The 25,430-nt window shown below is 51.8% G+C and overlaps 1 protein-coding gene and 1 long non-coding RNA gene across 7 annotated transcripts in view; one reads left to right on the top strand and one right to left on the bottom strand.

Moving 5' to 3' along the window:
- The first annotated feature begins 11,449 nt into the window (after positions 1-11,449).
- Positions 11,450-21,299, top strand: LOC141567923 (uncharacterized). The gene is made up of 3 exons (XR_012490905.2): positions 11,450-14,095; positions 14,620-14,716; positions 20,866-21,299. It is a non-coding gene; the product is annotated as an uncharacterized LOC141567923 (long non-coding RNA).
- SUSD4 (sushi domain containing 4) overlaps positions 16,404-25,430 on the bottom strand; it is a 98,830-nt gene continuing 89,803 nt past the window's right edge. For 2 of the 6 annotated variants that reach the window (XM_019756373.3, XM_074316960.2), the window contains 4 exons: positions 23,350-23,541; positions 21,902-22,046; positions 18,763-19,145; positions 16,404-17,798 (listed from right to left, as the gene is read on the bottom strand). In XM_019756373.3, the coding sequence (XP_019611932.3) occupies positions 17,770-17,798; positions 18,763-19,145; positions 21,902-22,046; positions 23,350-23,541 (749 nt within the window). In that variant the 3' untranslated portion in view covers positions 16,404-17,769. Of the gene's footprint in view, positions 17,799-18,299; positions 18,428-18,762; positions 19,146-21,901; positions 22,047-23,349; positions 23,549-25,430 lie in introns of all 6 variants that reach the window. The other 4 variants (XM_074316957.2, XM_074316959.2, XR_012490903.2 and 1 more) reach the window with 3 other exon arrangements.

Here is a 25,430-nt window from a genome sequence, read left to right as displayed (position 1 = left end):
GCAAGGAGATGATTCCTGGAATGTCTGGGATAGAAAACTCTCCTTGGGGGGTGCATGCCCTTCTTTTCAAAGAGGTTAAGCATTTCCTTCACCAGCTCTACTCTGTGGCTGTTTCTTAGAGTCCCCCTTCTGCAAAGCCCCCTTCTCCACTGAAGCATCTCAATTAGACCTTCATGGGCCCTCTCCCTCTGGCCCCTCCAACCCCCGCAGCCTCCCTGGTCTGAAGCTGACAGTAGGAGTTTATATAGTAGTCTGGAATGCACTGTGTCTACCCAGATTCCATCTTAAAGTCCTAACCCCCAATGTGATGGTGTTTGGATGGGGCCTTCGGGAGATAATTAAGAGTAGATAAAGTCATGCAGGTGGGATCCTCGTGATGAGATTTAGTGGCTTTAGAAGAAGAGGAAAAAAGAGTCTGGTATTTTGTTATAGCAGCCGGAGCTGACTACTACATTCCACAAGTAATTCTCAGGCCTTTTCAAGTTTATGTAGCATTTCTTGAGCCCAGCCCTGAACTAGATACTAGAGAATGTTGAAGTTGAGATGCTGTTTTAAGGAGCTTGCATCCTGGTTGGGGATGTAAGACTCACCATAAGGCTTGTAATAAGGTGTCTGAGTGGGAGCAAGTCTGTCTGCAGACCCGCAGATTCTGGGCACATTTGGCCCAAGAACATCCATTACCAAATATACACACTCTGACCCATACATACACACTTTTCTTCTCAATCGTTGGTAGCGAAGCTGTGTGACCACATTGGAAGGAAGTAAAGGGAAGTCTGAAGCCTGAATAGGTTTCTTTAAGAGCTCTCCACGTGACCTTGACAAATGGCATCATGCGAATTAAGCTCATAAACTATACCAGTGGCTTTTGCCCAGTGGTCACCGCAGCCACATAGGGAAGATATACCTGGCCCTGGAAACTTTTTATCAACTTGACTTAGATGGAGTCCAGCCTCTTTCTTTGGATGTTGACGCCAGAGTTGATTTTTTCACTCACTGCCTTTTGCTGCTGCTTAAATATTTACCTTCTATTTTTTCCTACTCTGACTAAGGGAAAAGCGTTCCTAACTCGAAGGTGATTTTTGAGTGCCACTGTCCTCCACCATCCCTTCTAGAGATGCGAATTTTCTCCAGAGCCCTAGGATTGAGATTTTATAATAGTCATCTCTTCTGGGGTTCTCTTAGAGAGAGAGGCTTTCTCCTTCATACAGGAGCCAGTTGTTACAGAATTATGGAAAGCTATTCCAAAGAACAGTCTGCCCACTCATAGAAATCTGCCCGAGCCACACAGAGTCAGCCAGAGTCCATTTATATAATGCGAAATGAGAATTCCCCACATACAGAGAACTTTAACGCCCCAGATAAATAGCTCTGCAAGGAGAAAATGCAAATCGTGACTTCAAGTGGGTTTCTGTTTTGCACAGGGCATACCAATGTGGCTTCACCTGTTAGGGAGGGCAAGGTCACCCCTACTTCTTTGATGAACATATAGGCCCTGCATGAATTTGTTTGCTGACTGTTAGAAAAACACAGACTATTGGCTATTTGGTTTCCCCTTCAGAAACGCAGCAGAAATGACGGGTAGAAACATGGGGTCTGTGGATGAGGTTGTCTTATCGAATCACTCTGAGCAGCACTGAATAGTTTAAAGCAAGGCCAGAGAAAGGGCGCCAGCAAATCTCAAATCAGTGAGCTAAGCTCCATCTCAAGCACAGTACCTGGAAAATAGTAGAAAAGCAACACATGAACTCCATCTTGGCCCTTTCCCTTGGTTGGTACATCCTGATTCTAAAACAAAGTGATGGCTGAGCTTGGGATATTCCTGCAGAGTGGAGGAGGGGCTCACATCTGTCCTGTTCTATTTCGCTTGTCCAAAACAATGTCCAATGCAACATGTATGCTGAATAAATGTTTGTTAGGAAGATGGATGGCTGGCTGGCTGGAAAGGCAATAGCTGTACATCCTGAGAGCAGACAGGAGAGGGGTAGAGGAAGAAGAAAAAAGAAAAAGCAGAGGGAGAAAAAGAAGCGGAAGGAAGAGACAGGAGAGGAGGAAGAAAAGGGGACGGGAAGAAAGAAGTCAGGGCAGGTGAGAACCGCAGGGGGTTTGGGCACCGGAGCTGTGGGCAAGCAGGAAGCATGCCTGCAGGTTTTCCTGAGTGGCCCACGGTGAGCGGCTGGCAGACACCCCGACTTGCTGGTAGAACTGCTCCATCCCTCCATCCTGGGAGTCCCCTCTGCCCCACGGTGGCTCCCTTACCTGTGCTATTCTAGCTCGCCAGGCCCTCCCCCACCCAGCCTAGTCTGAAGGCCTGCAGACACTCAGGAATGTGGGAGGGATTGTTCTGTTGTTTTAAAACAGTCGGATCTTGTCTGTCTGGGAAAAACTGCAAATGAGGAGGCAGGGGAAAGAGGGATAGCTTTCCAGGAATCTACAGGATGGGCGGGCTCTCTATACACCTCCCTTGTCACCTCTTTCCCTGAGGGGAGTGGATAACTGGCAGGACCGGGAGTGAGGGAGGAAAAGCAGGAAAGACCCTGGTTTAGGTGGACCCACCAACTGAGGACTAAGGGTCAGCAGTAGCCATTGAGGTGGGGGGGGAGCAGGAGCCATTCTGGCTGGGGGTTGGGGATGGTTTTGTCAGAAAGCCTCAGGTCAAGTGTTCGACTTTGCGCATCTTTGAGTGCTGGATAAGTATACCCTGCAGACAGGGCCATGATCCTCTCTCGCCACATGGTACTTTGGGCGATGGGCATCAAGACACTGCCCTGGGGCTTCAGTGGGACGCTGAGACTTAGGAAAAGGTGCCACACATTTGTCTGCCTCCTGGAGGACTCCGGAACAAGCCTCCTGGCAGCTCCGAATGGACTAAAAGGCTTTGTGAGGTTTCTGTGTATTGTGGGATCTGACTTACTTCCACCGCCCTCCGCAGTCAGAGAGTTTATTTACCAAACTAACAGCAAATGTGACAGCTGCAAAGATACCAGATTGTGTCCCATCGCTGTCACATGCTCTGGCCTCCTCTTCTGCCTTCTCCTTTCTAACCTGCCAACCCTTTCTGGGACGCTAGATTCTTCCACACTTTCCCTTTGCCTCATTCCCTCTCTTGCTCACCTTCTACCTGCCACTCACCTGGACTCACCTGGACGCCCACCGTGTGGGTTGTCTTTGGGCTATTGAGCCCTGTGGTCAGCAAATGCATGGTGTGTCTAAATGTGTGGGGCGTGTGACACTGCAGACACCTTGATTTTGGACCTCCAGGACTGTTGGAGAGTAAATTTCTGTTATTTTAAACCATCAAGTCTGTAGGCATTTGGTACTGTCGCTCTGGGAATTGAATACAGTATGAATAACTGAGATAAAATAAAAATAAGAGAATTAAAAATAGTCATATCATAAATAAAACAAAATGAAATGCTTGGGGAGCACGGATTGCACGGCCTGGACCATGGATTGCACAAAACAGTGGGATTGGGGTTTTTCTAAAATGACCTGAGTTTTCTGTTGTTTTAAATTTTCTAACCACAAATAATTTATGAGTTTCATACTGCTGCAGAGAAAATAGAAATGTGATTTATGCCACCCCATTTAGGTAGCCAATTTCATAGATATTTGGTAGTTCTATCATATATCTGACAAGGACACATTACTTTTTCCCCTAAGATGTTGGTGAGTGTGTACAGAAACAGCTTAAACATGACTAAGAACTGAGATTAAATATTTTACTAAATGGAAAAATGCTGAAGTCATTTCCATTAATTTAAGAACAAGATGTAGTGCTGGCTGTTGCCACAATTGATCAACAAGACTTTGGAGGTTTTAGCTAATAGAGTAAGACAGGAAAATGAACTTGAGTGGAGTAAATATTGGAAAGGAAGAGAAAATATCTTTATTTACAGATGATTGAAAGTAGAACCTAGACAACCTAATAGTTTTTTAATACAATACTATTCAAATTGGTAAGAAAATTTAGTAAGAGAGATAGGTAAATATAGAGAGTTTTGCTCTGCGATAGCAATAACCATTTGGGGAGGGAAATGGGAAAAATAGCCTATTCATAATAGCAACAGAAACTGTAAAGTTTCTAAGGATGTATTTAACAAGGAAAAGTACAGTACCTATACAAACAAAATGATAAAATTGTATTGCAGAACATAAAACAATACCTCAACACATGGAGACGTGCAAGACCTGTTTCTGGGTGGAAAGACTTAATATCATAAGAATGCCAGGCCTTAAGGAACTAACGTATACATTTTGTGTGATTGTAATTTCTACTTCTAAGAACTGGATAACGTAATTTTAAGTTTTAAATGGATAAAATAATTTTATGTTTCAAACGTTCAGAGAATAATAGTGAAGAAAATTACAAATGAGAGGGGACCAGGGTTAGTAAATAATAAAAGAGAGACTCAAGCTATCAGTATCAACATAGCATGACAGTGGCACAGGAACCAACCAAATAACAAGGAAACAGATGAGAAAGACCAGAAATAGATGCAGGTAGATAGAGAAACCTGAAATATGACGGTGGCATTTCCAGTTAGAGGGAAACAGTGGTTTCATGAATGGCACCTATATGACTGGTTATCCAAGAAAAACAAAAGGAGACTCTACCTTAACCACATACAAAAACAAATTCCAGGCATATTGAATACTTGTGTCAAAATAAAACATTGGTATATTAGAATGGGATTTTGGGGCATATTTGTAAAACCTTGGGTGAGGGAGCACTTTTTAAACAAGGTAGGAATCTCAGAAGCCACCAAAGAAAAGGTAGACATACATGGACTATGTAAAAACGAAACATTTTATACAATAAGAAAAATTCTTTAGTAAAATCAAAAAGCAAACTATTTTTTAGAAAATTACAATATATATTTCCAAGGGATGGCTAGATAAAGAATTAACATCTCTTGTACTGACAGGGCCCATAACTTAATTATAGTTATAAAAGATAAGTTAAAAAATGTAGTAAGAGGGGTGGACAGGTGGCTCAGTTGGTTAGAGCGCGAGCTCTGGGCAACGGGACTGCCGGTTCGATTCCCACATGGGTCACCGAGCTGCACCCTCCGCAACTAGAATGAAGTCAATGAGCTGCCACTGAGCTCCCGGATGGCTCTGTTGGTTGGAGCGCGGGCTCTCAACCACAAGGTTGCCGGTTCGACTCCCGCAAGGGATGGTGGGCTGTGTCCCCTGCGTCTAACAACGGCAACTAAACCAGGAGCTGAGCTGCACCCTCCACCACTAAGATTGAAAGGACAACAACTTGGCTTGGGAAAATTCCGGAAGTACACACTGTTCCCCAATAAAGTTTAAAAAATTTTTTTTTAAATGTAGTAAGAAAATGGTAAGGGAAAATGCAGCACCAATTTGCAGAGGAGGCGATCCAAGCTCCCAATAACCGTGTGAGAAGAGACCCAACGTCAGGAGTTGTCAGAGAATACAGACTAAACAGATGAGGCAATATTTCACTTAAGGTCTTAGGGTGACCAGCTGGTTCCTGTTGGCCCCGGACTCTCCCCGTTTTGAAAGCCTTGCTCCTGAGAGAAGGAAAAAAAGCCTGGATTGGGAGTTTGAACTTTGGACCAAGCACTACCCAACGAGATGTTGTTAACCCAAACCAGGAAAAGAAAAACCATATTTCTGTGCATTATTGCCTGCTCTCCAACCCCCCCTCCCCACCACTACTTGGTGGTTTGTAACATTTTGGCTGTGTCTAGTTCCCCGGCAGACAGGAAAGCACCTTGAGTTATGAGGCTGGGGAGGCAAAGAGACAAGATATTGGGGGTGTCATTGGCTGAATGTCTGTGTGCCCCTGAAGTTCATATGTTGAAGCCAGAACACTCATTGTGATGGTATTTGGAAGTGGGGCCTTTGGAAGGTAATTAGAGTACTTAAGGAGAGGAGAGACACCAGTGCGCGCTCTCTCTCTCTCTCTCTCTCTCTCTCTCTCTCTCTCTCTCTCTCTCTCACATACACACACACACAGACGAGGACATAGTGAGAAGGTGGCCGTCTGCAAGCCTGACAAAGAGTCAGTCTCCCCATTACCCAACCACGTTGACACTGATCTCAGACTCCCAGCTGGCAGAAATTTGAGAAAGAAAACGTCTGTTGTTTAAGCCACCCAGCCTGTGATATTTGTTATGGCAGCCCAAGCAGAATAAGACAGAGCGGGGGGGTTGGTGGGGAGTCTGGAAATCACCTCCAGGTCCATTTAGATCAGTGGGTATCCCCAGACCTACAGTATGAGCCACACCTGGGAACTTGTTAGAAAAGCAAATTCATGGGCCTCATCCAGACCTCCCCAATCAGAAAGTCAGGGACGGGTCCCAGCATTCTGTATTTTAACAAGCTCGTAGGGCCATTAGTGTGCATTCCAGTTGGAAAGCTACTCATTTGGACTTTACCTGGTAAGTCCCAGTTGTGCCCCCGCCCTCCGTCCCACTGTCTTTGGAGATTGAAATGTCAGGCTGTAAGATTGAATGTGAATGTACTTAATGCCACTGAACTGTACGCTCCAAAATGGTTAAGATGGTGAATTTTATGTTAGGTATACTTTACCAAAATTAAAGAGAAAAATACACTTCTAAAAAATTTGAAAGAAAAACAACAAAACAAAACAAAAAGAAAACCCCTCTGTATGAATTGCTCCTTCCGGCAATTAGAGGTCCAACTGACCTCTAATGTTGAAGTTTAGGAGTATGTTCTGGGTGAGGGAGCACATCTTAGAGTCCACGTCTCTGCCTGTGGCTTGGGAATGGCCCTGCAGGGAAGGGGTGTTCCCGTCTTCCCAAGCCCTTCTTCCCAGTTTGTGAGAAAGCAGGTGAGGGGGACGTGCCTGAGCAGAACAGTGTAACACCCTCCCGGCCTCCACATCTGCCTTTCCAGGATGGGCAGGGGGTTCAGGCCTCAAATCCAGCCCCTCTCTTATGCCCCCTGCTGGCTTGCTCCCAGCCCTGACACCGTTGTCTGTCAGGGAGGGAGAGAAAGGCTCAGCTGTTTGGGTCTAAGTCATGCAGGGCCTGGGGTCCTAGGATTACTGGGTGCAGGGTCCCCACTGGTTCCTGGGGACCCCCCAATGCATGGCACCAGGAACATGGGAGACAATGTGAAGGGCTGTGCTTATTCTGACACACTCTTCACAGTCGGGTGTTTATTTGGTAATATTTGTAGAGTGCCTGCTTGTGCCAAGCATTGTGAGAGAGCCTGGGGACACAGGGATGACCACGAGTGGCACGGTCACCCCTGTAAGAAACTCCTGCCGAGTGGGGAGACACCCCCTTCTCTGAGAAGAAGACACCCCCTTCTCCTGCTGGTTTGCAGAACCAGCCTTCCAGTTTCTGCCTCAGACCCCTCAGGGCTTCTTGTCACTCTCGGAATGTGGCCCAGTCGTCACACAACCGAGGGGCTCCCTGCAGCCAGACCCAGCTTTTGTTCCTCTCCCTCACACGCCATGCTACACCCAAACTCCCCTTCTCCTGAGTCCTCAGACACCCCTGCCCTCTGGACCCCAGGGCACCATGCATGTCCGTCTGCCCTCTCCCCCGTTGCCTGGCTAACTTTATTCAATCTTCAAATCTCAGTTTAGGCATCACTAAACATCATTCCTCTCCTCCGTGCCCAGAGCCCCTCACCCCTACAGAGGCCGCACCCCGTTTTGTGTCACCTCCTGTCCCATGTCCTCTCCCCCTCTGGACTGGAAGCTGCTGGAAGGCAGGGCCAGGTTTGCCTCCATCATATCCCTTAACCTGGTGACCAGCTCTTTGTCTCCACCTGGTGGACAGTGCATGTTTTTGCAATAAATGAATGAATGAGTGAAAGAATGAATGATCCCGTGCTTCCAGGAATTCATTACAAATAGCAAGACACTCATGTCAGTTGTCATAGAGAGTATTTAGGGGTTGACGCAGATTTCAATAACCAACTCAAACATTTCCAAACATTTCCAGCAGGACTGTACAAGGTATACGGACAACCTTCTTTTGATATTTAGGCTTTTCGTTTTTAACTTTCTATTTACAGAAAGTGAAAATAGTTTTTCATTGTACTGTAAGAAATACATTCTCCTTTTCTAATCAGCATACTGAATTTTATATGAATCAATTTCAAGAAAAATATCAGCAAATAACAGCCTGTTCCAAGAAGGTGAGCATGGTGAATGAGTGACATTTGGGAGCCACTGGAGCAGAGAGATGAACTCTGGGGTCCCTCACGGCCCCAGCACCAGACTGTCTACAGCTGTGGGTGTGTAGTCCCCGTGAGAAGACCGCTTGCTGCTTACGCAGGGAGTCCCTCAGCCTTTAGTGCAACTTAGCAAAGACGGGTCACGCACCTGCACACTGCTCCCACACAGGGGTGAAAGGTGGGCTGGGAAGTAGTTCTGGGACAGTAGTGATGGCCCAGTGCCCCATCACCCCTCAGTCTTAGCCCAAAACCCAAAGGAACACAGTGTCCAGGGAAGCTGGGTCACGGGGACGCTGCCCCCAACAGACTTGCTCAAAGAATCAGATGTGGGCTAATTCAGAACCCCTGAGAATTCCACCTTTTCCACACTCCAGGTGCTGAGGTCTCGGTCGAGCTCTGGGCTCAGAGGCCCCCGGATGAGGAAGCAATTCGACAGCCTGGCTTCCCCAGACTGGCTGGGCAGGGGAGCCAGCAAGGCTGGATGTGTGCCTTGGGCAGGGCTGAGATGTGTCCGTGCCTGGCCAGCCGAGTGCCAGCCTGCTGTGGCTGCTTCTGCTAACTGAGCGGAACCTCCTGGCTGGTTGCAGAACCAGCCAGGAGGCCGTCACTGCTGTTCCAGGACCACTTCCCAGCCCACCTTTCACCCCTGTGTGGGAGCAGTGTGCAGGCGCGTGCCCCGTCTTTGCTAAGTTGCACTAAAGGCTGAGGGACTCCCTGCGTAAGCAGCAAGTGGTCTTCTCACGGGGACTGCGCACCCACAGCTGTAGACAGTCTGGTGCTGGGGCCGTGAGGGACCCCAGAGTTCATCTCTCGACTCCAGTGGCTCCCAATGTCACTCATTCACCATGTTCACCTTCTTGGAACAGGCTGTTATTTGCTGATATTTTTCTCGAAATTGATTCATATAAAATTAAGTATGCTGATTAAAAAAGGAGAATGTATTTCTTATAGTGTAGTGCAAAGTGATTTTCACTTTCCGTAAATAGAAAGTTAAAAATGAAAAGCCAAAATCTCAAAAGAAGGGTGTCCGTATACCTTGTACGGTCCTTCTGTTCCCCAGTGGCAGGTGTGTCCCATTTTGGGAGTTCGTTTGGTCAGCCAGCAGGCAGGTGGGGCTGGTGCACCAAGGTTTCCAGGGCATGAGGCTCTAGCTGCCTTCTGAAGGACAGTGGGTGGTGCTGGGCTGAGGACATTTCTGGCTGGGGCAGGAGCTGAAGGGCCCAGTACCGTCAAAGGACTGGAGGACATTTGGAGAAGCCAACACAGCTGGCCATGGAGGACCCGTGAGTCCTGAGTATGACAGCACTAGTCAACGCGTGCTTCACTTCTAGACTCTGAGCCTTCTAAGGCTGGATGTGGCACTCGTGGTCACCCCTGTTCCCAGGCTCCCTCACAATGCTTAGCACAAGCGGGCACTCTAAATATTGTCAAATAAATACCCGCAGCGGAGAACTTGTCAGAATGAACACAGCCCTTTATGTCATCTCCCACACTCCTGGTGCCACAGGTGTGCCTTCCTCTGGAGGTCCCCAGGAACCCACCTGAGCCCCAGCCTTTGGAGGAATGAAGCACAGCCCAGGTGTTGCCAATTCATGGGGATTCATGCCACTTGAAGCCCATTTAATTCTGAGACATGGGTTTGAAGTCAGAGGTACTTAAACCCAAGTGTAACAGGGAGACCTTCATCAAGACCTCCAATTACATCCTGGGATCATGGATTCAGCAAGAGAGGAGATGTCATGCGCAGAGGAGCCTGCAGCGGTGCTGGGAAGACGGCGGCTGCCTTAACGGCTCTTTTCTTCACTTTCTCTTCCTCGGCCCTTTTGCAGACAGGTGCTCTGTCTGAGCTTGTAAAATACTGCATGTGTCTGCTACGACCATTTTACTAACTAGGACCCTGGTTTACACGATCTCCAGCCCTTCCTGCTGACATCCAGGTGGGACACCCTCACTCCACCCCACGCCTGGATTTTCACTCGGGCCACTGAAGGACCCAGTGTGATGGGCACACCTGGCCACACCACACCTGGCTGCCTGGCTCAGGCGGGAGCGGCAGGAGGTGAATTGCTCAGCTGCTGTGGGGACACCTTCTCTAAGGTCATCACACCTCTTTCTCCGTCCTCACCCTCAGCTCCTAGGCCTAACAGCTTGCTCCTCAGTATTGAGACATTGGACTTTGTGCCCTGTTATGCTCCCTGTACCTCTGGAGGCTGGACCTCGGGCTCTGCAGATGCTGAATGAAGTGGAAGCTGAGGGTATCAGAGCCAGAGGGGACCCTAGGAATCGTCTGTGTTCATCCCCTCTTGTACTGATGGGGAAACTGAGGCCCAGAGAGGTGAGCCGGGGTGGGAGTCATTTTCCTGACTTGCCACCCGTGTTCTTCCTGGCAGCCCAGGCTGCCTCCCTGGCTCTCTCCTGAAGCACCAGTGCTGCCCTGCCCTGTGGGGCTGGGGAACACAGGAGTCAGTGGGGACGCAGATGGGGCTGGTCTCTTGGACCAGTGAGGAGCCAAACACGACAGGGCTGTGTCTCCCCTCAGGGGCCCTCAGCATGCAGAGAAGTAGCCTCAGTGTGAGGCTGAGGGGAGGACTTGGCAGGAAGTCAGCCTTCTAGCCCAGGCATGAGTCATGAAGACAGGCGCTGCCTTGGTGATCAGACCTGGGGAGCAGAACTGAGTGGAATACAGAGCAGGTGAGGCGGGGGCAGGTGTTTGTCCTTGGAGAGAGGCCTGCTTACAGGACAGCACCGGAGGAGGGGGGAGGGAGGAGGCCGGAAGGGGGGGCAGGGGGGGCTCTCTTCTCCTGCCAGGCTCCCCCTCACTTCCCCACATACACTCCCCTCCCCTCCCCATTCCCTTCCTTCTCCTGGCTTCTTCCTCTCCCTTACTCCCCGCCCCCTACTTCCCCCAAACCTAGGGCACACATTTTGGAGCCCTGTCCTTTGGGGATCCCTCTGCGGCTGCTCCTCAGGAAACATTGGCTCCCTTTGCCTGGTGTGGGCTGCACCCAAGCCTCTGCTCCTCCTTTGTCTGAATGAGGCCCCCCCAGGTGCTGCCCATGGCCCCTCTTTTCCTGAGAGCAGTGTGGCCCTCTGAGTTCCTGTGCAGAGGCTGGGACCTTCATGAAGGGGGCCTTCAGGAGAGGGGGGACTAATGAAGGAAAGAGAATGGAGCAAAGCCAGTGGTCCATGAGGGAAGGGGGTCAGGCCCTGGCCAGTGGGTGTGGGGAGAATGGACCCACTGGGCAGCACAGCTCCCGGGACCGAGTGTGCGCTCCGTGCTTGTTGATAGACTGCTTGAGGGAAGGAGTGACTGAAGGGTTGGAAGCAAGGCTCCCACGGGTAGTCAGAAGCTGGGGGCTTCTGGCTCAGGGGCTCTGTCCAGTCCCACCAGCTCTGGGCTCCCCAGGGCTGACTCTGTGAGTTGCAGCTCACCCTGCCACCCCTCCTTTGACAGCCATCCCATGGCCTCTCGCCAGTCCCCTGCCCAGGAGAGTGTGTGTGTGTGGGGGGGTGTTGATCATGCTGGCACTTCTGGAGAAAGCTGGAAGGCCCAAGGAGGCCCCTGTATCCCCTGGCGGGAGCTGCCCACTGTGCCCCTCTGCACTCACGGTGGCCTAGTTCCTGCTCCTGCTGTGGGCTTGTGTCTTTCATCACACAATATTTGTAGGCCCTGTACAAATATTTGTAGGCACACAGCGGACCTGGCATCAGGAGGGCAACCCTGTCCCGGGGAGCTGGCACACTGCTGCCGCAATGGGTGATGGAGGGCTGACAGCAGACGGAGAGAAAGGGGGCACTTCTTGGTGCCCTTGGAGCTCAGAAAAAGAAAGACTAGGATGCTGAGAACAGGCACCGTTTCTGAGTGTTTCCTCCGTGTCAGGCACTGTTATAATCAGTCTACAGCATCAGCGTGTTTAAGCCTCGCAGCAAACGATGAGGTGGGTGCTGTCAGTGTCCCCACTGCACAGGTGAAGGACGTGAGGTTTACGTGGCAGTGGCCTCGCCCGACGTTGCGTCCGTACACTGACAGAGCTGACATTTAAACTCAGGGCTGTTGAATTTCAATGCCCAGGAATTTAAGCAGTAGACAGCACTGCCCAAGTGCCCACTCTAGGCCCCCGGAAAACCCGAAGCTGGTATTGCTAAGCCAGTGTTAGGGACCCATGAGGAATGGTGGGGGCTGGAGCCCTCTTCAGAGGCTGGGCGTGGACCGGGGAATTCAGTGTTGGTTTTAGACAAACATCTGCTTAAATGACTCAACAGAGGGCTTACCAGCCCTCAGACACAAGAGTGGTGGTTGATAAAAACTGCTGTAAGATCATAAGTGAACTAAGAACAAGTGGCGCCAGACGAGTGTCACTCCTTATGGCTTTGCCCTTCTGATAGTTTGTGGGGTGTCAGAGGGGAACTCACAGATGGATTTCTATAGGGCCTCTTCTGCCATGTCTCATGGATATCCGTGAGGACAGGTTTGGAAGGTGTCTGCCTCCTTCTCATCTCCCCACAAAACACACAGTAGGTGTACATGCTTCGTAGAACAGGAAATGCTCCACAATTATCAAGAATTTGTGGACAAACTCAGTCTAATAGATTTGCCGGGGCTCCGGGAGGGGTACCGTTAGCATCTGCTCCTTCTGGCCCAGGGGTGGCAGGAACTGCCACAGGAGGTTCCCAACCCTCATCTTGATTGAGGTGGCCGCAGTTTTGAGAGGGTAGAACCCCCCCAAAGGGGATGTTGAGGTGGGGCTGCTGCTGATTCCCAGGGGTCCAATAGGGGAAGGAGCTGGGAAGAGTGTCAGACACTGCTGGTGGGGAGAAAAGAAGCAGGTATTTGACTCTGGATTAAAAAAAAAAAAAAAAAAAAAGGTAAGGAAAGAGAATTTTCACCCCATCGGAGCTGGAAACTCTGTTCTGCCCTCTTACTGTCCCACCGAGGACCCCGGGGCCTGGAGGGGTCCCCCAGTGACACAGTAGCAGCCCCAGGCTGTGTCTGGGTGACCCTGACACCTAGGCTTGAGCTCCACAAAATCAAGTGGGCCTGCAAAAGAGCCCCCAGACCCACTCACTTCTCCCCATCTCACCCTAGCACGTCTTTGCTTCAGACCTTTCAGTGGCTTTTCGTTCTCCTCAGGGGACCGCTTACCTCCTGAGCATGGCACCCAGGCTTCTAGTGCCTGGCCCCTCTCCCATCCCATCTCTCTCCCTCTCTGCCCACCCTCCTCTCCTCTCAGCCTGCTCTTCACCCCAGGCCTCGAGGCCCCCAAAGCACGGAACAGCTCTCCATTCCCCTGCCCCAGCTCTCCTATACCTCCGGACACCCCAACTCTGCTTGCTCCCAGCTTGCCTGCCACTGCCTGCTCGCAGGCTCCCCAGGATCCCAGGCCTGGGGCCAGGGTCCTGTGCTTCGTAGCCCCCACTTTGTAGCTGTCTCTTTACAAGTCCTCACTTCCCACTGAACTGCAGCACAGGCAGGGCCTGGCGCACAGCAGGGGCTTACTAAATAATTAAGCAACTGTAGCAGGGCCTACAAATAGTGCTCAGAGGCTCCAAGCAGAAAATATTAGTCTCCTGATTCCCTCAGGCTCCATCCCCCTCCCCTTGCCCCAAACCCTTTATGCGTCTGCTGGCATTTGGGTCTCTTTATCCCACAGCCTTGGAGGACCAGGGCCCTGACACCGGGGGAGGCTCCGAGCATGGCAGGTTCATGGCTGTAACTCAAAGCCGGCCGCTCACAGTGCCTTGCCCATCGCCAGGCTTCTGACTTCAGCATGTAGACTGTTTTCTGCCCAGTGTGGACACGGGGCGCTGCCTGCCACAGCAGTTAAACACAACTGTGTTGACACCGCGTCCTCTGAGTTAAGTTTTATGATTTCAATGCCATCATTCTCAGCATCCGCCCTCCCTGGTAAGTGACTGCTGCTCCCCGGGGCCCTGTTCTGCTAGACCAGGCATCTTTACCGTGGACGTCCCTCTTTATCACCTTGGACATGCATGGGCATTAACTTTTATGTTTTAAATCCAACACAGACAATAAAATTAGGGAAGCGGGTTCATGTTCATTTCCAGGGCTGCCTGCCTGTGGAGCTGACCTGAGTCCTTCAGAGTCCTTGAGGAGATGTCTGAGGTTGTCCTGCCTTCCCTGAGCAGAACTTTCTGTGGCTTTCAGAGAGGGCTGTGGGTGAGGGAGGGCAGACGCCCAAGGGCGAAGGATGGACAGCTTCCCTTTGCACAGAAAGCCAAGAAGGGGGCTCCTGGGAAAGGTCCGAGGGGAAAGGAGCTGAGCCCATTTCAGTCCATCCATGGGGGGCAGCCCCAAACAAGTGTCGCCTGCCAACACAGTCAAGAGTGGCAGGGACTAAGGCAGCTCCAAGGTGCGGAGGGACATGTGCCTGAGTTAATCACCCACCTGACACCCTCCTTTTACACTAGGCAACAAGGAGACGAGCTGCCACTTATCAAATGCCTACTGTGGCACGTGCCTTGCATCAGCTGTTATCCTCCTCACAGCTCAGGGAGGACGGCAGAGGTAAGCCATCTTACCTAAATAAATTGAGGCCCAGGAAGGACAATAACTCAAGTCCACAGCCAGTTAGTGGCAGAGGCAGGTTTTGAAGCCAGGCGACGGCCCCTTTGTTGCCCTGTCTCTGTGGGGGAAAACCCAGGGACCCAGGGCATAGCCGGGAGGAGGGCTGTCTAGCACTGCTGGGTGTGTGTGGGGGTGATGGGGGGAGGGATCTGGACCCAGCAGGCTGTGGCCCGTGAGCCTTTGCTTTTGGCTCCCACTGGCCTGGCCCGCTGTGTGGCCAGGGGCAAAACACTTCTGCAGGAATAGGAGGCAGGTGGTCTGTGTGCTAGCTGCTGGGGCGGGTGTAACGAAGTGGCAAAGGCTCCAAAAATCCCACGCCAGCAAATTACAACCTTGCCATTAAAAAAAGCTGCGTGGAAGTGAGGTGTGAAGATGTCCTGTGACTTCTGCAATGCTTATGAGGGGGAAGCAAGTCAGGCAGAGAAGTACTGCTCTGCAGCTCCTTGAAATGCAGCCTTACGTAAACACCTCAGCTGACTCCATGGATACGGGGGTTCTCAACAGGCAGGCTCCTGACCAGGGGCCTGAGGTGCTTCCCTGCCCAGCGCAGAAAGCACCTTTGTCAGGGATAGTTCTCTCTGCACATCACACCTCTGTGTACAATTCCCAATATAGCCTGTTTGTTCTCATACATACCAATTTCTGAGGTCGTGTGAGAAAGATTGATTCCTTCTTACCCGGAGGGCCTCCCGGGACTTTGAAATAAAGAGAGAATCATGACAGCTTCCAAGCTGTCACAAGGATTCTTTCCCACCACATCAGCTCACTATGATGAAAAAATAAATGTGTCTCCGTAAATCATCTGTGTGGGTGAGACACTGATGTGGCCCCAAACGGAAGGGACAGAGGGGAGGACACAGGTGATTCGGTAAGACGTTGTCTGGCGCTGTCACCAAGCAGGCAGTTCCTTCGTGTTTGGCCTCTATCCTTAGAACACTGTTGACACGAATACCTGGACGTGTATGGTATCCGCGGCACCTGTCTTTCAGGGGCGGGGGCTGGACAGGCATCCGTGCTTGTCCTTGGCTCGCAGGGAAGGGAGCTGCACGCTGCTGCGCTCTACTTTGGGAGGGAGAATGTTTTCTGGAAGGAGGTGAGACCAGGTTCAGAGAGAGTCTTGCAAGCCTCTCCCCACCTGTCTGGTGGGACATGAGGCACTTAGCTGGTGGTCTCTGAGACATGCCTTCCATTGAGGGGGCCTGGGCAGGAGGACAGGTGCAGCCATGGAGGAGACAGACCTGACCCGACAGGGATCCTGGGAAAACTGCCTGAGGAGGCTGCCCACGGTGAGCCCTGGACCCGCCCTGCCGCCCATGCCATTTCTCTCTGAGTGGGACAGGGGCCATGTAAGCACAGACACTCATGAGAACCAGCACCTTCTATGGGGCTTCTGGAATAAGGTTGTGCCAACGACAGGTGAGGCCATCACTGGACAAAGTTATAATCACTGAACTGCCAGTACTGGCCCTCGCTGCCCGGGGCACCAGGCTAGGCAGGCACTGTCCAGTGAGTTCCTCTAATCTCAGGTCCTAGTCTTACACTTCACCTCCATCCCCCCATCACTGCCCCTGCCCCTCCCTGCCCACCCAACTCTACTCCACTATGAAAGTCACGCTTCAAACTGACATTTTCTTTTTAATTTTTAATCAGTCTGTGTTAAGAAAAAAAAAACAGGATTTGATCACGCTGCCAGTTCTCACAACTCTATCAGCACATAGCAATTTTATGGATCAGAGTTTTGTTTACATTCGTCTAAAACCCAGAGGAAGAAACAAATCAACTCCACAGATCAACATGTATTGGAAGAAACACTTCAGGACTCGGGGGAAAATTTTTTTTTCAATCATTCATTTTCTGAGGAACCATACCCAGTGGGACCCAGAAGACCTCACCGTAGGAATGCAGGAATGGCAGGCAGGCGAGGCAGCCCCAGAAGTAGGAGGGCAGAGATATTTTGGGGCTGGGAGGCTAGCCTGCAGATTTTACCGAACAAAATAAAAGGGGAAAAAAAAAAAATCCAACCTCATACTTTATTTGGAAGAGGAATGCATTTACAGAAACAATTTCTGTTTTGGAAAATAAAATATGGCTGAGTTTGGGAGTGAGGGCAACACTTATAATAGTTCACTGGAGAGGGCTCATGACGCTGAGATAAATTATCAAATGGAATCTTTTTAAAATGCCGAAACCGAACATTACCTTGGTCACTTTCTCCACCATGAGATGTATTTGAACACATTCTGACCATTTGTAAAGTCACAAGATTTATCCAACGTCACGATCCAGGTGCTAGACCGTGAACACAAATACAGACGCTATTTCGCCAAAGGGCAGCACGAAGTACGTGAACTCTACTTTTTGAAGAAATTTCCGAAAAGCAGAGTCTGCCTGAGCCTTTTTCTTTCCTCGCTGGAACTGCCACATCCTGCTTTAGTCTTGCTCGTGAGTAGAACTGTCCAGAAGTCGCACGAGAACCTTCCCTCTGAGAGCCTCCGAGGGGCCGCTCTGCTGCTCTTCCTGCAGCTCCCCCTAGACTTCCTGCAGAGGCGGATCCATCCTAATTTGGAGTCCAGAGACAGGTTGAAGCAGATTTTAGAAGCGAATTTACACAATGTGACATGCTTTCAGAGGAGGCAGGTAGTACTCGTAAGTCAATGGGGCGCAGGATTCAGTGGCGTGTGCGTGGGACGGTCTCATGTCCCCCAGCACGAGACACACTTGACAGCTTCATCCAGTACCACACAGGGGTTTCCCCTCATCCCTGTATTTCCCATTGGTCTTGGCAAAGCCTCACGTCCCCTTTAAAAGAGCTGCCACAGCAGTTTGTCAGTGTTTGTCACCCACTGTTGAGTCTGTGATGTACGATGTGAGTCACTGTCCCCATGTAGATAAGTTAAAACACTTCCCCGTCCCCCACGCTCTGTCTCTCTGTTGCCTCACTCCAAGGTAGGAGGTTCCCAAACGGCCCGTAGAAGCACTGGGACTTGGCCTGGCTATGGACCTTCTTCCATTAGCGGGATCTCTGTAAAAGAAGAGATGGTTATTATTTAGGACACTGAAAGGCATCACCACCATCTGGAATTATGAGCTTTATTAGAATACCTATGATTCCTGAAATCAATGAGAAGAAGAAAATGTTAGAAAAGTTCCACATATCAGTTAATAATCAGACAACTCCTCCACACAACATCTAGTGGGTGGCTGGAAAAATCTCAGACCCAGCTCATAAAAACTAAACTACTAGATTTTAACCATGTGCCCTAATGATCATACAAGCCACGAGAGGTGCAGAGAAGCTGCAGAAAAGGAACTTGATGGGGACCCAGCAGACCCCTGTTTCCATATCTTTACCGTCACTAACTATGGCTACACATTAGAATTCATGTCTCATTTGTAAAGTGGGGCTGGTGCCCCCTCCCCTGGGAAACAGAACCCTGTTTAGTCTGATGGATTTTTCCTACTTTACCATGAGCTACAATCGGCTTTTCCTGTGATAGGTGCACATACAGCTTTTACTTCATACCTGGTCAAAATAACCTGCGTGTACACAGAACTTCGCCCGCACCAGGCCCTAGGGCACGAATCTGGGTCTTTCCTCCTGGCACGCGCGTGTGTTACCCTGATCCTAGGCACCACTTTCAGAAGTCCTGCCTAATCGAGGGATAAAGAAGAAAAGCATCCTGGATCATCAAGAGACTAGAGAAACCAAGTCCCGGCCACCGGAGCCTTTCTGCTCCGGGTGGCTCGGTGCCTGCCCTCTTGTGCCTCCTGAAATTTCAGTTAATGGATTCATCACCCGGGAGATGATGACCACTCCTTCCACTAATTGGTCTTGCCCATGGCCTCTATGTGCAGAGAGAGCAAGAAGCAATTTAAGCTAAGTGAGAGGGAAACAGGTGGATGGGGCTCTGTGCTGGCTTGTAGACGCCACGTGCTGGGTGGGGAGGTGTGTGCCAGGGTGCTCGGGCCTCGGGGCAAACACTTACCATCCGCAATGTCGATGCCTGGGCTGGTGGATGCCACCTCCCCCGCGGTGCTGGCAATTGTGTCGGGGTTGTCGGAAGCGGGGCGCGCGCCCCCTTGGCACATGGGAGATGAATATAGACTCTGGAGTAGCTCGGAAGAGCCCGAGACGCTGTCACAGGTTTCTGACTCCCCTGGGCCCATGTCTGCGTCCCCCGAGCCGGGGTATGCTGGGGGGCTCTGGTCATCCACAGGTAAAGGGCAGCCCTGGCCCACAGAAGCCAGGTACCCGGGGCCTAAGGCACTCAAGCCGCCACTCACAGCCTCGTCGTAGGACGGGAGCATGACGGGCACTCCGTCCACCACCACGAAATCAGGGTCGCTGCTGGAACTCCTGGGGGGCCCCCTGCAAAGCACAATGGTGCCAACATGTCAGAGAGAGGTGCCAGGCCAGGAATAAAGCCACCCGTGTCCCCCACTGCCGCGGAGGTCCTCCGGGCCCTGCACGATGTGGTACAGAAGAACCAGCCCCCCTTTTGGATCTGTCCGGGTAGATGGTGCCGTCACCATGGCCACTCAGGTGAGCAGAGGTTTTTCTCCTCACTGTCCTGTGCCCTCCTGCCTCTCCTCTCCTGCTCTGCCCTGTTCCCTCCACTATCTTCCTTCCTCCCTCTTTGACCTGTGGGCGTGGCCTTAAGGCCATCACCTCGTGGGCAGGGGACCACATGGCTCATTCCTCCCAAGCACCAATGTGCCACTGCGGTGTCCCTCGGGAAGGCTGCTGGAAACAGAACTGCTCCAGTAAGAGTACAGGAAACCAGGGACCCTAGTCCCACAGGGAAAGGCTAACGCCTGCATTTTTTATGCTGTTTTGCTTCCTGCTACAGCATAAACATCACTCACTTTCAGTCAAGATAGAAAAACAACAATGGGGAAAAACATAAAAGAAAAGCTCTAAGCACCTTCTCACTACCTGATTCAAGTTCTGTCGGGCTCACCTCGACCGTCTGGCCCAGTGGCCACTTGAACCTAAGCTATACCTATGCTGCCTGGACCAAGGGTTCCTGGGAGTGTGCAGATGGTCTGTCGTCTCCGCAGGTGGTCCCTTGTGGGGTTCTGCCCCGTTGCCTCTTGCCATCCTGCACCTCTGAGCCTGGTGGATGGGAGCCCAGGCATAGCCAAAGCTCCAGCTCTGTCTGATCACCAGTCTCTGCTCCTGCCCTCTTAAAGGAACCGGAGTGGCTAATAATAATAAGTGGCCAGCCTTTCCGCCCCTATGTCCCAGCTATGACACTCAGTTCCCACATCACACTCATCACGCATCTCTCCAGTGTCTATGCTATGGGACCTGGAGGGGAGAAAAAAAAAAATTCTTGGCTCGCCCTGGAGAATGTGATTATCTATTTGGGTAGATGACACTAACTTTTCCAAACCAATTAGAACATAATATCAGACAGAAATAATCGAGGTACTAAAAAAAAAAAAAAAAAAAAAAAAAAAAAAAAATCAGGTGAAAGCATTTTGGAGAACATTTTTTAAAATCTTAATATTTAGTTGCTATAACTTTTCTTCCGAGCATATGCGGAAAAATAGTTCCATGGGCCATTTTAACAGACTCCAAAGCACTATAAATCACAATATGTAGTTTCGCTTTCTCTTTGTAATCCTCAGTCCCATTTTAGATAGTGTAATTGCTCAATGATAGAACATGGTCCCTTGATTCATAAATAATAATGCTGAGGACCGAGAGAGTGGATAGCAAGCTTGAGAGGAAACCTCAGCAAGGGTTTGGCTCTGGCTCCAGGACGGCCGTGATGCACTCTGGGCCTGGTGAGGGAGGCAGGAGGCCCCCACACCCAGCACACTTCCGTGGCTGGGAGAGTGGGGTGCCCGTGAGGTTGTGGGGCCCCTGCAGCCAAGTGGGGGGAGCATTACTAAGTGAGCCGAGGCCACCCTCGGGGCCCTGAGGTTAGGGGAGAGGGTGGGCAGACAGGTGCTGTCTCTAGCAACTCCACACTGCATAGCTGGGAGGTGTGACAGACACACTGGTTTTTCCTGGAGGGAAGAAGGGGAAGTGGTAAATTCCAGGAGCCTCCTTCTCCAATAAGCAATATTCTCTTTTCCAGGAGGTGGCACACATGACCCTGCGGGCTAGATGCAAAACCAGTGTTCTTTTCTGATGCATAAGGTCTCAGAAGGAGGAGATCGGCATGGGCACAGAATCACGGCAATAATGATGGTCCCTTCAGGACAGGTGGCTGTATCCGTGAGCTCTGGCTGGTGTCCTGTGACGTCTGGTGCCCGGCCGGCCCTCCTTTTCTTAATGTTCACAAACCCATCCCTTTGCTTTCTCAACGACTTCTCCTTCCAGAGCAATGACCTACCAGCAACGGGGCTGGGTGCTGTCTTTGTCCCGGGGGGGGGGGGAAGGGGCCACAGGCTGCTCTGGGCACTGGGAGGGTCCCACCCGCCTGTGAGAATGTGACAAGTTCCTCTGTGCAGATGACGGCTGGGAGGACGAAGACACCAACCGAGCTCCTCTGTGCAGTGGAGGGTGAGGGCGAACCACTCTGCATAAGCCCCATTCCGCACACTCAGGTCCTACGCTCAGGCAGGGGCTCACCAGCCCTGTCCTGAGCCCCCATCCAGAATCCCTCCCCTCTTCCTGAGACTGCCCGTTGCACATTGCTTTTGGACCTCGGTTGGGTCACACACACCTGTGACCTTGACCCCTAAGTAGTTCTGTACGTTCCTTATCCTCCCTGCGGCCTGGAAGCTCCAGGGGAGGAACTCCAGGGCCACATGCGCGTACACGGCGATGACACGGTCATCCTGGGGGCAGCTCATGGCGTGCGGCCCTCACACTGCTTCCCTCCGCACCCTGACCAGCCCCTCGAGGTGAGTCTATCTAGGGAAGGAGGGAGACGCAGGCTCACAGGAATGGGGGCGGGCGGCGAAAGAGGGAAATGAGGTCTGTCTCCAGCTTGGAGCTATGACCCCCAGGCACCCCCAGACACCCCAGAAAAGGGGTTTCGGCTCTTCCCCCTATTTTCCCTTAGAACCTCAACTCTGCACTCATCAAGGGTCAGGCTCAGTCTCTACTTCCCATTGCTCACGGCGGCTGCACTGAGCCCGCGCTGGGTGGCTGTGGGCGGCACCAACCTGGGGGGGAAGTGGGCCTTGAACTTGGTCTGGAACATCCTGGCCAGGATGACGAGCAGCAGCACGAGCAGCACGCTGGTCGCCGTGAACGCCACGATCTTCCAGGTGGTCAGGAGGGTCTCGTGGGTGCTGGGCCACGTTTGCTCTGCCGAGAGAGAACCCCATACGGCATGAAGCTCCCAGACTGCGACGGATGCAAAAGTCCCCCAAGGGGCCCACATGAGCTGAGGTTTTCCAGCCCGTGAGCTGCTCATCACATGCCTCCCCGTGCTCCCCAAGCCGGCTCGTGTCACGTGGCATCAGGACCCCAGCACGAGAAACAGTCTCCGGCGAGTTCTCTGCAAGGCTGAAGACAGATGTGCACACGGCAGGTCTGGGGGGAGAGCCTGGCATGGGGATCGATCATGTACCTGCTTCTTGGGCAGAGAATAAAGGGGGCTACAGCCCTTTGTGAGGGTTCTGGAATAGGCTGTGGGTTGGGTGAGGAAAAGGACAGAAGCTCGAAGGGCCAGGCCTGCTCCATGGCCCTTATTCCCTCACCATCTCTGGCTGTCACCCTTCCAAAACAGATTCCTGGCCCTTTGGCACAAGCCACCCTGTCTCTCACTGCTGCCCTCCGCCCCCCCACCCCCCGCCGTGGCTGCTGCCTCCTCCTCCGCACCCCTCACCTCGCCCAGCAGCACCTCACAGACCTTCTCTGCACCCCTCTGCTCACGGGTTCACACGACCACCTGTGGGCGTCCAGATGCCCCGTGTGAATAAACCCTGTGAGCCCCACCACATGCTGTGTCCAGGAGGGAAAGTCGCAGCTATCACTGCTGTTCATGGCAGGCCACCACGGGCATGCCTGCAACACACCAGGGCGAGTTGGCAGGACTGGGGTGGGCAGGAGACGATGGGCGGGTGTGCGCTGGTGCCCAGGTCTCTGCCAAGCGGTCTCTACCCTGGTGCCCTGAGACCAACGGTGAGGTTGGTGTGCTATTAACTATGAAGCACTGAAGGTTGCAAATTGCCCACAATTTTGTAAGTGACGGGTGGTCCTACCCATGTATCACCTGTGTTCTGAGGTGCATCCTTGAGTGGAGGAGAAGGCGGAGTCATGGATCGCTTGGGTCACACCCTGGGGCCTATGTCCTTGTCAGTGGAAGGGGACAAGGCTGGGAGAAGACTGTGCACAGAGAGTGGAGGTCCTTCCATGGGAGCTGGGGGTCTAAGGGACCCTGTGCAGAGAGCCAGCATTTTAACCTGGGGACAGGCAGGTTAATACTCCAGAGCCTCTGAAGGGGCCTGGACTCATTAGCTGCATAGATCCACAAAGATGGGTTTCTCTACCCTGTTGCTAACACTGTGTGTGGGGAGAAGGGGTGGAGCTCCGGACACAGCCCCCCCCACTGTGTGGAGTCGGACCCTGGACCGGCCAGCGAGGGCAAGGCCCCGGGCGCGCTCACCTGACTTGATGCAGTAGACTTGATAGGAAGGGAACCACTCCCCGTACTGGCAGGTGATGTACTTGTAATCACTGGTGAGGCTGTAGCCGGGATCGCAGTAGAACTCCACGACGGTTCCGTGATTGTAGCGATCGCAGGGCCGCGGGTGGCAGATGAAATCGCCGTGACTCACCACTGGAGGCAGTGGGCAGACTTGGGCAGTTGGGGAGAATAAGAGTTTCAGAACCACACGCTCACCCTGCGTGCAGCCCTGGAGACATCGATCGGGCCAGGAGAAGGCCTTCCCGAGCGACGTGCTCACACATGCATCACCAGGCTGTCCCTTCTATACTCTCACGGGAAGCCCACTCTAATGTTCTGAGCGTGAGCTGTTACCACGTGGTCGTGTAAAGTACATCGTAAAAGAGAGGTTCCTTTTCCATTGCCAAGAGTACGCCTATTTAATAGACAGTATTAAGCTACTCGATTAATAATGCATGCCATTATGTGCCAGGCAACCTAGTAAATAAAACTAAGCTATTTATGGACAAAATCTTACTGAAAGGTACAGCTACCCTGAGCCTCTTTTGGTGGTTACGGTAGCAATCTGGGACTGTCCCAATCCCTGGGCGGTGTCCCTAACCTGATTCTCAAATGTCCTGTGGGGGTTTGGCCGGTGGCAAAAACAATTCTGCTGGCTCTGTGTGCAGGCCCAGCCATAGCCTCCTGCTCTCAGGCGCCCTGGCCAGTGGGGATGGAGTTATGGGCGCTTGGTTCTGCCACCAACACTCTGTGACCCCATCAGGTCACTTAACCAATTCAAGCCTTGATTTTTACCTCTGTAAATGGAAGCTTATTCTATCCTCAGTAATATTCTATATTTTCTTTTACCCTAATACTGTGCCACTTAAACATTCTTCAAGGATCAAAGCACAACCTCTACCAAGGCCAGGGTCAAACTCAATGAGGGCCCCCGTGAAAACCACTGAAAACTTTGACCGAGAGAGAGAGAGCATGTTAACTCCTGAGTCCCTTCCCAGGGGTGGGTATCCAAATGCCCTGGCAAGTGTAGAACCACAGGCACCTTCCCAGCTCACCCACACACAGACCACGTCCACAGGTGGGGCTGCCCACTCCACACTGGCCACTGGAAGGCCACAGAAAATTGTGGCAGAACTCATTGTCAGCTACATGTGCCCACTGAAACTGGGCAACAAGACGGGTGCCCTGCTTAGCGGGACCACCCCAGTGGAGGCGTCCCAAGGCGTGGGAGTGAGAAACTTTGCACAGACATCTTCTCTAACGTAGATCTTACTGGCTCTTTCAGAGATGGGGAAACAGAAACTCAGAGAGGTCAAGTTCTCCAGAAGCAATGAGAGGAGTGGGTAAGAGCTCAGGCTGATTCCAGGCAAGCCTGCATCTGAGTTTGGGCTAAACTCCTCCCCAGCGGAGTGACCCTGAACAAATCGCTTCTCACCTCTGAGCTCTAGCATCCTCATTTGTGAAGTGGGAGGGGCTGAGGGCTATTCTAAAGAAGGCTGGCAAGGGCTTAGTTCAAAGCTAACATATGAAGTGGGCAGTCAGGGTTAGCCAGGACCAAAGTATTTAAGGAGAAGGGCCATCAAGTAATTACTTCTGTGGGTGATGGAAAAGCCAACGGAACAATGAGGTCCCTGAGATTAGCAGCAGTGGGAAGCCCCTACCCAGACCCCTGGGTGGGCAGAACAAAAGGGTCCTAGTTTCTGGGTCCCCAGTAGGAATTGGAACCACATGGGTGTGTCCTGTGGTTGCTGGAGCTGAGGAAACTCAGACATCGCTGGGGATGGCCCAGGGTAGAGGGGATCATGGCAAAATGCCTGGCTTCTGCATCTGCCCATTCTCCAGTCTCCCTCTGGACAAAGCCAGCAGGGAGCCAGCTGACGAGGGGGAAGCGCGTGGGGGCAGGAAAGGGTCTAAGGCCCACAGGCTCTGGGTATGCTGCACGACTGGTGGCTGTCAGGTGACTGCAGAGGGGCCCCATAGGGGGACACTGGCAGAGCTAGGACAGAAGCTCTGAGTTGGAGGCCGAGGCACTTTCACTGCCCCTGGCATCTCCTGTCCTT

Source organism: Rhinolophus sinicus, chromosome 6 (genome assembly GCF_057876585.1).
Source record: "Rhinolophus sinicus isolate RSI-liver-muscle chromosome 6, RSI-T2T, whole genome shotgun sequence".
NCBI classification, from domain to species: domain Eukaryota; kingdom Metazoa; phylum Chordata; class Mammalia; order Chiroptera; family Rhinolophidae; genus Rhinolophus; species Rhinolophus sinicus.
The sequence above is the reverse complement of the archived record's forward strand: the minus strand, read 5'-3'. Positions and strand labels throughout refer to the sequence as shown.